Here is an 18,948-nt window from a genome sequence, read left to right on the forward strand (position 1 = left end):
ATAACGTTGGATACCAGGTAATTTTAAGCAACTGATATAACAGCATTAGGAAAATTTTTAAATGTTAGTCTGAGATTCAAACCAAAAACCTACCCGACAACGCACGGATGCGCCTCATATTTTGCCCGCCACAGCCGCGTGTTGCTGTTTTTGTGGTGACTATAGTTATAAAGTGTATGAGAATACTTATTTCTCCCATCGTATTATAAACGGCTTTCCTTGGATATAAAATGTACAATTATAAGATTAAAACATTTTTTTTACTGGTTTAATTTTATGATTGTACATTTTTATATTCGTAGAAAATTGGATATAATACGGAGTGGATACAAAATAGCGAAAAACAAAACAGCGAATGTTACAAAACAGCGAAATTACAAAACAGCGAATGTTACAAAAAGGCGAAATTACAAAACAGCGAATGTAACAAAACAGCGAAAAATAATTTGATTTCGCTGTTTTGTAACATTAACTGTTTTTATCCACTCCTATAATACGATGCTAGACATAGTTTTTTCGTATGGATGAGAACCGGTTCTAATCCACCGATTTCGCTTTAATACGAGAAAAAAATTTTATTAAATTATTATATCCCTGTTCATGTGAATACTGTACAAAGAAAACTTTTTATTGGAAATCTTTTTAACAGAACGAAGCTACTCTATATAAATGGGAATAAAAAATTTGGGAATAAATAAAGGCGATACATTAGCTTAACCTATTATATAAAGTAGTTGGGTTTATTTATCTGAAGCTTAATATTTCAATAACTAATTGCAATCTCCTTTTTAAGGAAGATTAACATAGGTCGCGGGAGGGTTTTAGGCTATTTTATTATTATATTTAAGAATTAAGATGGTTTTAGGATGTTTTTATGACTTCTCCTTAGCCCATAGAATGCAGAGCACTTAGATGCAAGGGGCGCAACCGCTATTATAAGATGAATTAAAAATTTAATAAGAAAATTAAAGATTTTACATTTGTTTGTTCAATTATGTTGTAATTTTCAAAGAAGCTTCTCAAAACAAAATATTTACTTAATCTTGACTAATATAAATTTCGTGATATTCTACACATTCTTTCATGTAAAGCTAAGGAAATTCATATTTCTAAAGTTGTCATCCTTGCTAATAATATTTATTTTAAGAATTGTAGATATAATTTTATCGATATTCTCTGAGCGAATAATAAACTACTTCCCAGAATTGCAATTAGATAAAAATCAAATAAGCGGTTAGATACTCGATACATTAGAGTAAATCGATATAGGGGGAGGGGGTTAAATAACTGTCCTCACCCCCGAGGACCCTGTGACGACTTTCAATTGGATTTTTGAAAATTAACCAATAGTGTCGGGAATATCAACACAGCCAAGTCGCTACAAAAGAGCAGAAAGCAATTTGCTAGCAGACAAAAAAGGTCCCCAACAGTAGGATCCAGGTAGTTGTCTGGTTATACATATATATTTATATATTTATTCTTGATACCCGCAACCGTGGTTTACTAAAAATGGTTCCTATTGAACCTATATCAGAAAAGCAACTTTAATGGCTAGAGTAGGGGGAATGCAATTGCCCAAGACAGGCGAAACTCATTGCCATGTAATTGTACAATTAGGAATTATTCCCTAATATCCATGAGATTTGGGGAATTTAAAATCAATTTAAAATGTTTAAAGTAAATAATACAATAAGAACAACTTCCAATTCATAGTAGTTCATTTGGGTATCTAGCTATAAAATTTGGTTATGAAATGAGTTATATTTAAGTATTCGATAAACTATTGATTTGCATAATATTATATCATACTATTCAGAGTAAAGCTCTTATATATGTAGTTTATAATCTATTACTAGCAGCTACGCCCCTAGAGGCCTCGAGGTGCACTTGATTGGAGGGGGGGGGGGGAGTCGAAAACTTTCCATTTTTGTTTTAAAAAGAAAGCCTTTCGGCAACATTGTACAAAGCGAAATTCAGTAAATTTTATTTCTAGGGACGATTTATCTTGGGAGGATGGTGGTACTCTCTCCCAAAATAGTTATAAACCTTCCCAGGACCTATGAGAAGCTACATTATAAAGGAGAATCGGTTCAGTGTTTAGCGAGATCCTTCGGTACAGACCGACAGAGAGACATCCTGTTACTGTATTATAAGGATTTTTCATTTGAAAGATTACCAGCTTAACTACTTAAGAATAAAATTCGACAAATAAGTTATTATATTTAATTTATATAGATATTTATAAGAAGCGTTTTAAATTTTCGTTTCTATGGATGAAAATTTACTTGTTTTAGAATATGCAGCTTTATTTTTAAAGACTTGCATTTTTTTTAGATGTTATGCCTCATCAAAAATTCTGTTTAAATGACAAGACAAATATAACGTTTGTTTTATTATATCCAAGGAGGAGGGTACTGGGGCTATCACCCTCGCCCCCCCCCCTCTCTCCCTACTCGAAAAAAAAACATTTTATATTTCATTCAATGATTTTTTTTATAAGGGGTGGGATTGGGGGGTTACAAAAGTTAACTTTTTACCACTAATTTCCCTCTAGTGAGTGTTGAATTACACTTAACCTCTCTTCAAAAGAAGCTGTATAACTCTAAAGGCATCTAAAGGAATAAGGCAAATGATGTTTCACAAAATTACCTCTTCTGTACATTACAATTAGTGATTGACACAAATCCTTATGAACTAACCAATTAAATTTTAATAAAAGTCCCCAAAATTCTTAAGCTAACGAATAAGATATGGTTACTGTGAAATTTTGGGGACTAGAGTAATAAACAGCCCAATGTCCCCTCACTCCCTGATATTACATGTAAGACAACAAAACAAAGACAACAAATAAACTGGCAAATTATATCAGTTAAAATGTCCTTTTTATACAATTATGAATATTATTGATTAAACTTATATTCAGTAATAAACAATACATTATTTGTTTCTCTTTTGTAGCATTAGAGAGGGGGGTTACTTATTTCCATTGGAGGTTTGAGGGACCACCCCCCCCCCCCCCCAACAAAGAAGAAAAAACAATTTACAAAAACCTTCATTGAACCTGAAAAAAGCTTAAATGTGAAGCAAAGCTGTATCAGTTAACTTCTGTAAACAAGATATTTTGGTACAAACACACAGACAGACATCCTGTTACATGTATGTATAAGGATTGATAATGATTATTTATCGCATCCTATTATAGCTTTCCAAAGGGCAAGACTAACAAAGTTTGTATTAATCTTATGGTATTTTTTTTAATTCGTGGAAAGATATTTTTTTAGTATGTTTGAGAACAGGTTCTAATCCAGCAAATATTGAATTTCAAAGCCATACTGGAAAAACAATTCTGAATAGTTGTAATAATATTGTCCTTGTAAAAAAATACCAAAATTTCAAGAAAAAAATTATACAAACTTTAAATTGCTTACCAAACGTAATTATCAAGTGACTAAAATAACAGGGATCTAAAGGGATAAGACAATGACCGATAAATTGATATACATCCCAAATAATGATATAAAAATTGCCCTTTCTGTAGATTACGATTAGTGGTTGGAACGTTTGGACACTCAACTTAATTAACCAACCAATCAAAATTTTATAAGATTCTTCAAAGTTGTTAACCCAACTAATAAGGAAACGTTGTTATAAAAGTTTTGGGACTAGTGTAATAATCAGCCCAATGTCCTCTCCCTCCCTGACCAAACTAAAGTTTTATTTGTTGCAAATCAAATGCATTGTTAAAGTCAAAGTGACTATTATTGCAATCTATATTTTTATTGCAGGGATCTAAAGAGACAAGACAATGGCTGATGAATTGATGTACATATCCAATGAACCATTGAACACTTAACTTAATAACACAACCAATCAATTTTAACAAAAGTCCTCAAAGTTGTTGAGACAATGAATAAGAAAACGTTATAATTAACTTTAGGGGGACTAGTTTTATAAATAACCAAATGTCCCCTCCCTCCTTGTTTTTTGCTGTTTATTACACTAGTCCCCAAGGTTTTATAATAGCAAATATTATTCCTTGGGTTAACAACTTGGGGGACTTTTATTTAATTTTGATTGGTTGGTTCATTTAATTGTGTATCCAAGGGTTTATGTTTAATATATATCTACATAATATTAAATAATATTATTACCTGGATGTCTGTGTCTGTAGCACCAGAATTTTATGCTCTCTAATAAAGTTAAATTTGCAGCGGGCTAAAATAATGATTCCCCCATTACTTAATCCCCTTATACTTAATGAACGAACTGACTAATAAATATGCTAGCAAGCTAAATTGACGACTATTTTTTCCCTGTAATAATATAAATTTATATTGTACATCCATTATCATTATGAAGGGAACAGAGAATTATCTTGTCAAAAACTCTAAACTACTTAACCAAGAAATATGGTAATAAGGATGACAACAACCATAATAGCCAAGCTCAGCAATGGTAGGAAAAACGAATATTATGTCAGACATAATAAGCAAAATATAAAAGTAGAAGTTTAGACAAAATTGTATGTAAATTTGTTGCTGAACTATCAAAACCGAATAAAAAACATACTTACATTTTTATAACTTGATTATAGAGATGTCACGCATTATAAAACATACCTAACTGTTATAGGAATCAACATGCAAAGTTTGAAATCGATAGGACAATTCTAACATGTCTATACCACCAAAAAGAGCTAACTGTTATGGACGGACGGACCATGTATTTTAGAAAAGCTTCGCTAAAAAAATAGGTTTTTATAAAAATGAATCTAATGCAGTTTGCGGTAAAATTTTCCTGGTAACGATTATGTCAAAAAATGTATGAACTTAATACAAAATTGAATTGAAATGTTTTATTGACATGGAAATAGGATACAAATGTAACAAATAATATTTTAATAGTAAGGCCCGCAAACAAGTATTTTTTAGGGTTCTCACAGCCCTTATTTCTATATGTATCATTAAAAGTAGCATATGTTCTCTATACATTTCTACACAAGAATATATAAAAATTTTAGTTTTACTTATATTAAAAATGGAGATTTTAAAAGCTAAAGTTTGAAAGGGCAACTTTTTACATAAAACTTTTTGGAAAATTTGACCTTAAAAATCTGAGTTAATACATTCTTGAAATTCAATTATTCTTTCTTTTCTTGTGTAAAATTGTATAGAGAACAAGAACATGGGCTACTTTTTTGATACATATATAAATAAGGGCTGTAAACCCTAAAAAATACTCTTTGTGGGTCTTACTGTATGTAATATGCATCAATACAAATTTATTACAAAATCACATTCAAATATTTTTATGTAAAAAACTATCAGTTATTGGCATTTTTAAGAGTTTTATTGTTTTAAGTTACGCAGCCTTTTTAGTTTAATTTACACAAGTACAAAGTTATTTTTAAATGGGGGGGGGGGCTATTGTAGAGAACTCGTAATCCAAGATATGGGCACAGAGAAATCTAAAATTTTATAATAGTTGTTCATCGTATGATTTTTATTTTAATATTCGTTGAAAATTGTCTGAAATACGATGCTATACATGATTTTTAAGTATGGCTGACAACAGATTCTAATCCAGAGCAGATATAACTAACCGCCGAAAACTACCATTTATTAGAATTTAAGATTTCCCTATTTTTTTAATGTTAGAGGGCCACTAACTTCCCCCTCAGGATCTTTAATATCATTATTACGAGATCTCACCAATAAAATCATTTGTAGTTTTACAATTTTTTATAAAGGCAAGAAAATTGAAAAAAATGATGTACATAAAAACATAGGTATAACTTTATAATCACTGGTATACATAAAAAAATCATAAATAACATTATTTATAACATTAGGTATTAAATTTACATATATAAAAAATTCACTTAGTTATAAAAAATCATAATAATAAATGACAATAAAAACTTTTTCATAGAATACATGATATAAAATATTTTAAATAAAAAATTGTGATATGCTTTGTTCTTTTTTAAAGTTTTTTTTCTGTTAAAAATACATTTCTTTTTTATTATTGTTTTATTTTTAAGTAGAATGAACCGGGTTATTATTTTATGTTCCATTAATTTATATAAAACTAGCGGCTCCGCCCCTAGGGGCCCTTGAGAGCGGGGGAGAAGGCAGTCGAATTCTCCATCTTCAATTTTAGTTTTATCAAGAAAAGATGAAATTTTTTTAAAGAGTCTTTTTATTTAGGGGCAATTTCTCTTGTAAGGTTGGTGGTACCCTCCCACAAAATAGTTATAAGCATTCCTAACCTATGATGAACTACCCCATAAAGGAGAACTATATCGGTTATCAAATTCTTAAGCTACAGAAATAAGAAACCATACTACTTTATATAATAAAATATAAAAGACTAAAATTTAAGTCGTTTTCTGAACACAATATTAAGTTTTCTGTAATTGTATACAAAATGGTTAAGAGAAGTACCTATTCCAAATTTTAACGATAAATTTGGGGAAAAACATTACAAAATGGTATTGTTATTAATAAAAAGCAAAAATGATTACTTTTGTCATATTTTGTGGGAATTCTTTACTCCCATTCTATTAATCAAACTACTATATAAAATTTTCAAATACTTTTCAAATTTTGAAATGCGCTCTTAATCCAGTTGAGTTTTAATATACATATGGTATATAGGTAAAGAAAATATATTAAGTCTTGGTAAAAATTTAAAAAAAACTGCTGAAATTTAAAGCAAGTTATGATTTCATTTGGCTAAGTAATTTGGCAGTTAGTCATTTTTATAGCTCATTTTATCGAAAGGAAAAAAAATGGTCCTACGACAAACATAGGAGTCCCAAACGTCGGAGTGGACAAACGCAGGAGTCCTAAACGTCGGAGTGGACAAACGTAAGAGTAGGACAAACGTCGGAGTGGACATTGATTAAGTAAAACACAGGAGTGTCCGCTATTTTAATAATATGACAATTTTGAAATTTTTTATACCCCTGTCTAAAAAAATCCTGCGTTTGTCAACACCGACGTTTGTCCACTCTGACTTTTTTTCCACTGCTACGTTTGGGACTCCTACGTTTGTGATGGAACCAGATAAAGTCGAAAATAAATAAGAGGATCAATTTAATTAGGGAGGGATAAAACATTGGGCTGTTAATTACAATGGTACACAAAGTTTTATCAACATGTTCTCATATTCGGTGGCTAAAAACGTAAGAAACTTTAATTTAATCTTGGTTAAGTTAAAAAAAATAACAGTGTTTAAACTTTTCCATCAGTTATTTCAATCTAGTGGTTGAAACGTTTCGACCCTCAACTTAATGAACCAACCTAAAAAAATCCAGTAGAAATCCCCAAAGTTAATAAGCCAACGAATAATAAAATGTTACTATAAAACTTTGGGGATTAGTGTAATAAACAGCCTAATGTCCCTTTCCCTCTCTACCTTTTATCACCCAAAAATTTTTGGTACCAATATAATCATGGTTTATTTTTTTTGGTTAGGTTAGGTTAAGTAAAGCTAAGCAAAATATAAAGTAGACACAGATTTCTATATAACAGGGCTCAGCATTCGCGCGTAAGCCTCAACTAAAAACCCATTTTGCTTAAAGGAAATCATTGAATAGGCAGCTGGCCAAAAATAGGAACAGTTTCAGACATTAAGGTGATTTTTTTTGGATTATAAATCGTTGATGTTACTGATCCTTATGCACGGCTGAGGTACGTCTGCAATGTTTAAAGGATAACAAATAAGGATAAAAACTATAATAATAAAGAATAAAAATAATTTAAAAGGGCCTAAACATATTTTTAATAATATCTTGTAAATATTTTTTCAAGTTGAAAAGTTTAATCTAAACATGACAACTTTAATTTGAATTATCCTTGATATAATTTTTCTACGTTTTCTTCATATTTCTTCAGGACAGCATGACGTTTCACCTAAAACAAAATAAAAATCGTATTATAGACAGCTTTCCGAAGATATTAAAGTGAAAAATTATTAAAAAAGTAAGTCCATTTAAAAACCTTTTTGTAATTTTTTGACAGCGTTTTTTGAATATGATTATCCTATTCATCTGATTTTTGTAATAATGATTCCTAGGACAATAAAATTGCGTGCAATTTTATAAGAAGACACGCTGTTTATGGATGTTGTCATCCTTCTGTAATAACAGGTGTATATACAGTAAGAAAAGGAGAGAGAGAGGGGGGGGGAACAATGGGCTATCTATAGCACTAGTCTCCAAAATCATATAATAACGTTTTCTTATTCATTGGCTTAACAACATTCGAGACTTTTAATGGGTTTATTAAAATCAGTGTCCAAACGTTTCAACCACTAATTGTAATCTTAAGAAAGATTTTTTGTCATCATTGGGGATGTACAGTACATCAACTTATCGGCCATTGTCTTATCCCTGGAAACATAAAGTAAGAAAAAAGCTGACCTTCATGGTAGGACCAATTTCTCCACCAGGAATAGAGAAATCAGCTGGCAAGATTGTCCACTTCTGGATTCTTTGCGCGTTAGAAGTTGCGCGCGCATTGTACCTATCAATGCCGCGTTGAATTCCTTCCATTACAAGCTTGTCCTGACCGTTTAATACGTCTTCTATGGTCTCGGCTTTGCTTCCTGTAACAAAATCAAAAAGTATTATTGATTTATTATTACCTGGATCTTACACCAGATTATCATGTACTCTAATAAACTTGTAGCTGGCTAGAATATACCCATTGACCCTATCCCTTCCCCTCCTACTGGATGAGCGAGCTGACCAATAAATGACAGGGGAAATAATAACCTAAATTGCCGACAATTTTCCCCCTGTCATAATATCCACTTATATTCTATGTGAATAAACAACTATAAAATTCTTCTTTGATGACAAAACTGTTTTTTTTTGTGTATGATTTTTGGCATTTAAACTAAATGAGGGTAAAATAATTACCAATAGATCTACACCAATCTTGTGCTTCTTCTGTGAGCATACTTCGGGGGACTAATGTATCAGCATCTACCTTAAATTACATGAATCCTTATAATAAAGTAACAGGATGTCTATCTGTGGGTCATGGGAAGTTTAATTAATGTTCTATGAAAAGGTATCACTAGTAGTACTACCCTTCCAAGAGAAATTCTAGAAAAAATAATACCTCCCTCAAGTGGACAGACAGATGGTAAACATATGGACAAGACATACAGACAGACAAGACAAACGGACAGACAGATGAAAAAGACAGACAGACAGACAGATGTATCAACCTACCTATACTTTCATAGTAACTAGACAGGACAGAAATTTTCTTCTATCTCCAATAAGCATGACATGTGTCAAACAAAGAGACAGACTGACAGACAGACAGACAGACAGACAAACAGATGTACCAACTTACCTCTACTTTCATAGTAACTAGACATGACAGAAATTTTCTTCTATCTCCAATATGCATAACATATGACAAACAGACAGACTGACAGACAGACAAGACAGATGTATCAACATACCTCTACTTTCTTAGTAACTAAAGAAGAAGACAAACAGACAGTCAGACAGATGGACAGACAGACAGACAGACAGATGTATCAACCTACCTCTACTTTCATAGTCACTAGACAGGACAGAAATTTTCTTTTATCTCCAATAAGCATAACATATGACAAACAGACAGACAGATGGACAGACAGACAGACAGATGTATCAACATACCTCTACTTTTATAGTTACTAGACAGGACAGAAATTTTGTTCTTTCTCTAATAAGCATAACGTGTGACAAACAGACAGACAGATAGACAGATGGACAAGACAGACAAACAGACAGACGTATCAACCTACCTCTACTTTCATAGTAACTAGACAGGACAGAAATTTTCTTCTATCTCCAATAAGCATGTCATGTGGCAAACAGACAGACAGACAGACAAGACAAACGGACAGACAGATATCCATGACAGGCAGACATATGTATCAACATACCTCTACTTTTATAGTTACTAGACAGGACAGAAATTTTGTTCTTTCTCTAATAAGCATAACGTGTGACAAACAGACAGACAGATAGACAGACAGACAGACAGACAGACAGACATACAGATGGACAGACAGACAGACAGACAGACAGATGTACCAACCTACCTCTACTTTCATAGTTACTAGACAGGACAGAAATTTTCTTCTATCTCCAATAAGCATGACATATGACAGACAGACAGACAAACAGACAAGACAGACAGACAGACAGATGTATCAATCTACCTTTACTTTCATAGTTACTAGACAGGACAGAAATTTTCTTCTATCTCCAATAAGCATGACATGTGACAAACAGACAGACAGACGGACAGACAGACAAGACAAACAGATGTATCAACCTACCTCTACTTTCATAGTAACTAGACAGGACAGAAATTTTCTTCTATCTCCAATAAGCATGACATGTGACAAACAGACAGACAAGACAAACGGACAGACAGACAAGACAGACAGATGTATCAACCTACCTCTACTTTCATAGTAACTAGACAGGACAGAAATTTTCTTCTATCTCCAATAAGCATAACATGTGACAAACAGGGTAACTCGTTCTTTACCTGCAAAAATAAAACATCTAGGCTTAGTAATTTTTACTAAATAATCCTAAAGCTTTTTGTCTGAAGCTAGAGATCTTGGAAAGTGATGGTCCGAAGGTGTTGTACTTTTCAGGGATGCTTTATAAATGTCTTAATAAGGTTTTGGGCTATTTTCCTGACACTCGTTGACCTAGAAGCTAGGGGAAGTACAACTAGTTTATTTTAAAAGAAAAACTTTCATAGTTTGTGTATGTTCTAAAAGAATTTTAAAAGTGAAGCTACTCAATAACTTTACTTTGTCTGTAATCAAGTTAGTAGGTGGAAGGGGCAGTAATTCAGCAATATAATTTAAATTCAACATGATGTTACCGAACTTGGATATTTAGTTGGAGACAACATTGGTTTGGTATGTTAACACAGAGGGTATGAAGGGTAGGAAAAAGCAAAGTTGGATTTATAGCAATTGTAATATTACTATCGTCTTTATATTATTTCAGCTTGTTTTTACGGCATTCATACACTTTGTCTTTGTTCTAACACATATAAATTTCTTACCATATTTTCAATGATAAAAGGGGGAACATTTTCACCGCCAGCTGTAATTAGAATCTCCTAAAAAATCAATTACTGATCAAATAATTAAATTTGTTGTTTTGCTTTAATCAAAACAAGCACTTTAATAAAAAAACTTATAAAATACATTTCTCCAAAAAATATACTCTGTAGAATGTAGATTGAAATTATTAATTCTAAGTAAGACATTACAACTCTAATCTTGACCCAAGAAATTAAGCCAACCAATAAAGGAAGGAAGGGCCCTATGGGCTGTTTATTACACTAGTCCCCAAACGTTTTCTTAACAACATTGGGGACTTTTATTGATTTTTGGTTGGTTGTTTCATTAAGTTGGGTGTCCAGACGTTTCAACCACTAATTGTAATCTACAGACGGGATAATTTTGTGTATCATCATAGGGATAGTACATCAATTTATTGGCCATTGTCTTATCCCTTTAGATCTCTGCTTATTGACAGTCAATTGTAATTGTTAAATTGACAAAGATATAGAGTGCAATTAGTGGTTGAAACGTTGGGACACTCAACCTAATGAACCAACCAATAAAATCTAAAAGTCCCCAAAGTATTTAATCCAACGAATAAAAAAACTTATTATATAACTTTAGAGACTAGTGTAATAAACAACCCAATGTACCCTCCCTCCTTGGTCTTAATTACAGTCAATTATATAAATTGTACTTTTGACAAAGATAATAATAAACAAAATAACCCCCCAATCTCCTTTAGTAAACAAATAACCTTTATTCTGCCAGTGATAGTATAATAACCATCATCATCTTGTCTTCCTACGTCGCCGCTATGATGCCAGCCGTCCCTGTCAAAAACCTAAAAATAAATTTCGTTAATGTGTTATAATTTTGGACATTCCTTTAGAATTCTACCCACCTACACCTAAACCCAGGCTCTTCCTTATCCCAAACTACTCAATTATTATAGCGACAAATTTGGGACACCTGCCATAATCGACAAGGGTGACGTAATAAATAGGACGACTTTGGTTCAACGACAAGAAAATTTGGCAAATCAATTAATAGTAAATTACTTTCCTAAATGAACTTATGCCTTAACATGCCAAAATAATGGCTATTTAATGAAATGATTGTAATCTCAAGTACCTACTCAAGCAATTTTATGTTCAAACAACGAGTGCCATTGTTTTCACTGAAAAAAACCTGGGTACCCACCTCTTGTGTTTTCTCAATTTGAGCTATGTATCCCATAAAGGAGAACCATAGCGGTTCAGTGGTTAGCAAGATCCTTCGGTACAGACAAACAGCCATCAAGACACTTTATTATGAGGATTACCTCTTGTGTTTTCTCAATCTGAGCTAGATATCCCATGAACACATTTCTTCCCCTCATACATAATTCTCCCCCATCCGGGCAAATTTCTGACACTCCGGCACTACTCCTAAAATAGAAAAACAGCTTAAAACCATCCCAAGACTTAAATCTGAGGACGTTTTTTCCCCTCATTCACAATTCTCTCTCATGTGGGCAAATTTCCGACATTTTCCACCCTTATAAAATTTTCTTATCTTGAAAAAAAGGTTTCGCTTTTTTAAAAAAGTAATGCTGTATTTCATTTTCTGACTAATGAAAAATTAAAAAGCCAGATTTTTTATTAAGATACGCACGGCCCCTAGAGTCACTTTTGGTATTTCTTTTCTAGGGATGATATCTCTTATGAAATTGGTGATGGTCACCTCCTACAAAATAGTCATAAACCTTACCGGGACCTATGAGAAGCTACATTGTAAAGGTGAACCATATCGGTCCAGCGGTTAGCAAGATCCTTTGGTTCAGACACACAGATATCATGTTACTTTTTATATAAGGATTGTTTAATGTTCTTACCTGTCTAATGTAGTATTCATGCCGGGGAAATCTTTGCCTATGGATCCAGGTCCATATCGGTCCAGTGGTTAGAGATATCCTTTGGTACACAAAGATAGACACATAGACATCCTGTTACTTTAGTTTAAAGTTCTTACCTGTCTAATTTAGTATTCATGCCGGGGAAATCTTTGCCTAAAGATCCAGGTCCACATCGGTCCAGTGGTTAGAGATATCCTTTGGTACAGACAGATAGACACACAGACATCCTGTTACTTTAGTAGAAGTTCTTACCTGTCTAATTTAGTATTCATGCCGGGGAAATCTTTGCCTATAGATCCAGGTCTGTAGAAATCCTTTCCATTACCAGTCTGTGGCCCACTAAAAGGGGTAATTTTGTGAATCATCATTAAGAATTTATATCAATATATAGGCCCACTACAACGGTTTAGATTGTTATGGTATTATACCGAGAGAGGGGACAATGGCTGTTTATTGCACTAGTCCCCAAGTTTTCTTTTCTTAATCTTTTCTTATTCGCTAGCTTAACAACTTAGAAGACTTTTACTGAATTTTGATTGGCTGGTTTATTAAGTTGAGTGTTTAAACGTTTCAACTACTAATTCTATTCTACAGAAGGGTAATTTTGTGTGTCATCATAAGGGATATCTACAGTACATAAATTTACCGGGCAAACTCTGCAAATCAGTAATTTTTTTTGTTTAGATAATCCAGAAGGACCATCAACTGAATATCAAAGGCCACCAGAAAGTCAAACTAACAATAAATGGATAATATAATATTAACCTTTCAAATAGAAGGGTTATCTTGTGTATCATCATTGGGGATATCCATCAATTTATCGGCAATTGTCTTATCCCTTTAGATCTCTGCATTTTGTATACCTGACTTCGCTCATGCCATAGATCTCCCAGATCTTAATGTCAAGTGACATGAAGTAGTCCAATACGTCAGAGCTTATTGGGGCTGCAGCACTATAAATAGATAGATGGATAGATAGATAGATGGCTAGATGGATAGGTAGATGTCAAGTGACAAAAAGATGGATGGATGGATAGATAAATAGATGGATAGATATGTAGATAGATATCAAGTGACATAAAGTAGTAAAACACGTCAGAGCTTATTGGGGCTGCGGCACTAATAATAGATAGATGGATGGATGAATAGATAGATAGATATACAAATAGATGGATAGATATATAGATAGATATCAAGTGACATAAAGTAGTAAAACACGTCAGAGCTTATTGGGACTGCGGCACTAACAATTGATAGATAGATATATAGTTAGATATATAAATAGATAGATGGATAGGTAGATTTCAAGTGACAAAGAGATGGATGGGCGGATAGATAGATAGGTAGATAAATAGATAGATAGATGTCAAGTGACATGAAATAGTCCAACACGTCAGAGCTTATGGGGGCTGCGGCACTAATAATAGATAGATAGATAGAAAGATAGATAAATAGATGGATGGATAGATGCATGGATAGATGGATGGATAGATGGATGGATAGATGGATGGATGGATAGATGGATGGATAGATGGATAGATTGATGGATAGATAGATAGATGGCTAGATGGATAGGTAGATGTCAAGTGACAAAAAAGATGGATGGATGGATAGATAGATAGGTAGATAAATAGATAGATAGATGTCAAGTGACATGAAGTAGTCCAATACGTCGGAGCTAATAAGTGGCGCGGCACTAATAATAGATAGACAGATGTCCGTAGATCTGAAGTTTAAGATTACAATGACTACTAACCGATAGAGTTCTCCTTCTTAGGAAAACTTTGCATAGGTCCCGGGATGGTTTTAGGCTAATAATTTTTAGATTCAAGTCTTGGGATTGTTTAAGGCTATTTCTTAAATCTTTGAATAAAACCCCCTAGTTGCTAGGATCGCAGCGCCTATTTATCTTTAAAATTTACCTCAGGTGATTGTCATATTTATATTTTTTTCAATATTTTGCTGATAATTTATTTAGAAAAGATTTGCTTATACCTGAAAAATGCTCTACACTGTGAAAATCCCAATTCTTCTTTTATCTTCTTGAACACAATCTTGTCTGCTATCTAAAAATGTTTAAGTTTGTTAAAAATGTATTATTAGCCTGTGTTAAAAGATTTTTGACAATTCGCGGTGATTTATTTTGGACATGTTAAATAATGCATTTTCCACTGGTCTGGTTCTAAAACTAATGGGTGAAGGTCCTTCAAATGTATTGATATTATTAGATAAAATGTATAGGTAGGATAAAAGTAAAGTTTTTTTTTCTTGTTCCATTACAGAAAAACAAGGATTTTTATAGTGCTTTTGCTATTGAATTAAGGACAAAGGCGTCTTTTTTAACACAATTTTCAAAATCTTCTAAAATATTAAAATCTATGTTAACCATAGATGTCATTTTGTCAATATTTATTATAAACCCTAATCTTTTTTTAAAAAGGTAAGCTTTTCTATAATTAGGGTCGGTACATTCGTCCGTAACAGTTAGCTGTTTTCGTTAACTTAGAATTTTAAATTGTCCTGTCGATTTCAAAATTTGCATGATGATTTATTATATAATCCTTTTTCAATTCTGACACTATACAGGTGTTAATGTTCGTCTATTCTACAGTTTCAGAGCATCGCTTTTATGGATGTTGGCATCCTATTTTCAGTTATAAATAGAGATATTTTGCATTTAATCTTATCTTAGAAGATTTGCGATGCATTTGTTGAAAAAAAAACAAGGATGATAACATCCATAAAAGCAAAGCTTTAAATATTAGAGGTCAAACAAAGGAACATAAATGTCCAAAATGATCGCTTCGTATTTTAAACAGCTATCCGCGGATGGTAAAATAAAAAAATCATAAGATTAATTCCAAGTTTGTTACCTGGGCACCTAACTAACTGATATTTTTTATTTTATTATTTGTAGAAAAATTGTCTAAAACTTGATACGATACATGCTTTTTTTTCAGTATGGCTCAGAACCGGTTCGAAGCCAAACAGGAAAAAATTAATTACCTTGTATGAAAATTTGCCAGATTTCTTGCCCGAGATTTTGGCCTTGTTATGGTCCAAACCGGTTTTCTTGGCCCAAATGCCAATGGCTCTTTTCATGCCTGTTGTGGACTTTCCAACCTCTATCATCTTTTCTTGAACCTTAAATAATTTTAATTCTGATTATCTATTCAAATAACTAGATTATTTAGGACTGAAAGATAATAAAACTGTCAATAATTTAATTATTTCTTTATATGTTTTACATGATAACTAACAGCTGGGTCCCTAGTATCTAAGGGGTTTGTTTTCGAAGGGAAAATAGCCTAAAATAATTTCATCCCGGGTGCTATGTAAATATTCCCTAAAATGGGTAACTCAGTCAGCTAAATAGTAATTGAAATCTCAAGAATCAGATAAAAAAACCTACGCCCCTAGCATCTAGAGACTCTGAAGGACAGAGAGGGGCTCTAACAAAAGCTAAAAACAATCCCAAGACTTAAATCTTGAAATCTTTAGCTAGGAAACCTAAGATTCATTACATGCTAGATACTCAATATCTTAAAATCGTTTAAATAAAAATTCTTCTTTAATAGTTAATAATATATATTTATAGCATCGTATTACAGACAGCTTTCCGCGAATATTAGAATTAAAAATTATAAAAATAAAACAAGTTTTATCGAGGGGCCGAAGGCCAAGGCTAACAGAACTGGTATTGATATTATGATTTTTATTTTAATATTTATGGAAAATTGTCTGTAATACGATGCTATACATGATTTTTTAGTATGGCTGAGAACCAGTTCTAATCCACCGGATATTAATCCACCGGTATTAAGCCATACTGTTAATACACTTACCTTTTCCCAAACTCTAGGAACACCAAAGAATAAAGTTGGCTGTGCTTCTTTCAATGTTGATATCAAAGTTCCCTGCAAAATAATACCAAGTATTAGAATACAAAAGAAGGGTCTCTGCTACTTGGGGCTAGAAGTTGTCTAAAATATAAATCTAAACTTTTCATTTATTATATACAAACCTGCAAACTATTATTCTAATTTTAAAAATACTTATTCATAGCCCTGCGGAAGGCTCTAAACTTTACCTAACTTAACCTTAAATAATTATCAAAACTAAGCTGTGGTCCAGATGTTTCATGAGAAAAACCGGTTTTTATCTTCAAAGCATAGGGTGCCGGTACAAATTAACTGCATAATAGATAATGGCGGCAAAGTGACTCGAAAACAGGTTTTAACCTTTTAAGCATCCCTAATTAGCAAAGTAGAGGGTGCCGGCACAAGTTATCTGCATGAATAGATCCGTAATATTAGCGGCAACGTGGCTCAAAAACCGGATTTTACCTTCAAAGCATCCTTATTAGCAAAGTAAAGGGTGCCGGCACATGTTATCTGCATGAAAAGATCCATAATATTGGCGGCAACGTGGCTGAGGGGGAGAAAACTGACCATACGCTCCTCACACCATCCCAGTCCGTACATATCACAAATAGATCTAGAAAAAAGTATAAATTTGATTAGAGAAAAAATGAGTGGTTTATATCAGGGAGGGGGGGGGGGGGGGCAGACTTAGGGCTATCTATTTCACTAGTCCCAAAAGTTTTATAATCCAGTTTTCTTATTTGTTGGCTTAACAACTTTAGTGAATTTTCATTGGTTGGTTAATAAAGTTGAGTGTTCAAACGTTTCAACCACTCATTGTAGTCAACAGAATGTATTTTATGTATTACTTTGGGGTATGTAAATCAATTTATTGGCCATTGTCTTATGCCCTTATTCCTGCTACTTACCGCATTAAAAAAGAAAAAGTATGAAATCTTACTTTGCTGTAAACGTGAGATTATCATGTGAAAGCATAACTCCTTTGGGCGGTCCAGTGGTTCCAGAAGTGTACACCAGATGGCAGCACAAGTTTGGCGCCAAATTTGACAGTCTTTTGTCTAAAAAACAAAACAATTTATAGTTACTAAAGTAACCACAAGGTGTCAGCACAGCTTTGGCAACAAAGGAGTAGTTGCATGAAGTGCATTTTTAAAAAATTTAAAATAATTAGGCACCTCTAAAATAGTTGGCATGCTGTTTTTGTGAAAATTTACGACTGACATAATAATTCAGGCAAAACTAGTGTAACTCAGATGCAATTTCCCTGATGATATTCAAATTGGACATTCTATGATTCTAAGAACAAAAGCAATTTTGTTAGCCCCGAGAGGCCGAAGGACAAGGCTAACAAAACTGGTATCTAATTTTATTATTTTTATATTAATATTCGTGGAACATTGTCTGTAATTCGAGGCTATACATAATTTTTCAGTATGGCCTAAAACCGGTTCTTATCCACCGGACATTAATCGGTTTCAAAGCCATGCTGGAATATTAGTACTTACTAAGTTCTTCATCTGATTCTTTCTTTCCAATTTCCATGAGTTGGTCCCAGGACAATACATCCGTCTCTGTAGGTTCTCCGGTATACTAAAATATTAATCATAGATAGATAGATTCATATAGATAGATAGATTCCATGAGTTGGTCCCAGGACAACACATCCGTCTCTGTAGGTTCTTCGGTATACTAAAATATTAGATAGATAGATAGTTAGATAGATAGTTAGATAGATATAGATAGATAATTTCCATGAGTTGGTCCCAGGACAGCACATCCGCCTCTGTAGGTTCTCCGGTATACTAAAATATTAGATATATAGATAGATAGATTCATATAGATAGATAGATTCCATGAGTTGGTCCCAGGACAACACATCTGCCTCTGTAGGTTCTCCAGTATACTAGAATATTAATCATATATAGATAGATAAACATAGATAGATAGATTCCATGAGTTGGTCCCAGGACAATACATACGCCTCTGTAGGTTCTCCGGTATACTAAAATATTAATTATAGATAGATAGATAAATATAGATAGATAGATAAATATAGAT

At 32.9% G+C, this 18,948-nt stretch overlaps 1 protein-coding gene across 1 annotated transcript in view; it reads right to left on the reverse strand.

Annotated features, from left to right (window-relative positions):
- Positions 1 to 4,840: 4,840 nt before the first annotated feature.
- LOC145331579 (long-chain-fatty-acid--CoA ligase ACSBG2-like) overlaps positions 4,841 to 18,948 on the reverse strand; it is a 292,684-nt gene continuing 278,576 nt past the window's right edge. Inside the window, exons 9-23 of the mRNA XM_080176324.1 lie at positions 18,396 to 18,480; positions 17,831 to 17,948; positions 17,353 to 17,503; positions 16,852 to 16,923; positions 16,013 to 16,150; positions 15,002 to 15,072; positions 13,870 to 13,959; positions 13,259 to 13,345; positions 12,434 to 12,539; positions 11,867 to 11,953; positions 11,106 to 11,162; positions 10,478 to 10,571; positions 8,930 to 8,995; positions 8,429 to 8,613; positions 4,841 to 7,919 (exon numbers count right to left, since the gene is read on the reverse strand). Coding sequence (XP_080032450.1) covers positions 7,857 to 7,919; positions 8,429 to 8,613; positions 8,930 to 8,995; positions 10,478 to 10,571; positions 11,106 to 11,162; positions 11,867 to 11,953; positions 12,434 to 12,539; positions 13,259 to 13,345; positions 13,870 to 13,959; positions 15,002 to 15,072; positions 16,013 to 16,150; positions 16,852 to 16,923; positions 17,353 to 17,503; positions 17,831 to 17,948; positions 18,396 to 18,480 — 1,470 coding nt within the window. The 3' untranslated portion in view covers positions 4,841 to 7,856. The remainder of the gene's footprint in view (positions 7,920 to 8,428; positions 8,614 to 8,929; positions 8,996 to 10,477; positions 10,572 to 11,105; positions 11,163 to 11,866; positions 11,954 to 12,433; positions 12,540 to 13,258; positions 13,346 to 13,869; positions 13,960 to 15,001; positions 15,073 to 16,012; positions 16,151 to 16,851; positions 16,924 to 17,352; positions 17,504 to 17,830; positions 17,949 to 18,395; positions 18,481 to 18,948) is intronic.

This window comes from Acartia tonsa, chromosome 11, assembly GCF_053477335.1.
Source record: "Acartia tonsa isolate MP-2025a chromosome 11, ASM5347733v1, whole genome shotgun sequence".
Classification (NCBI taxonomy): Eukaryota; Metazoa; Arthropoda; class Copepoda; order Calanoida; family Acartiidae; genus Acartia; species Acartia tonsa.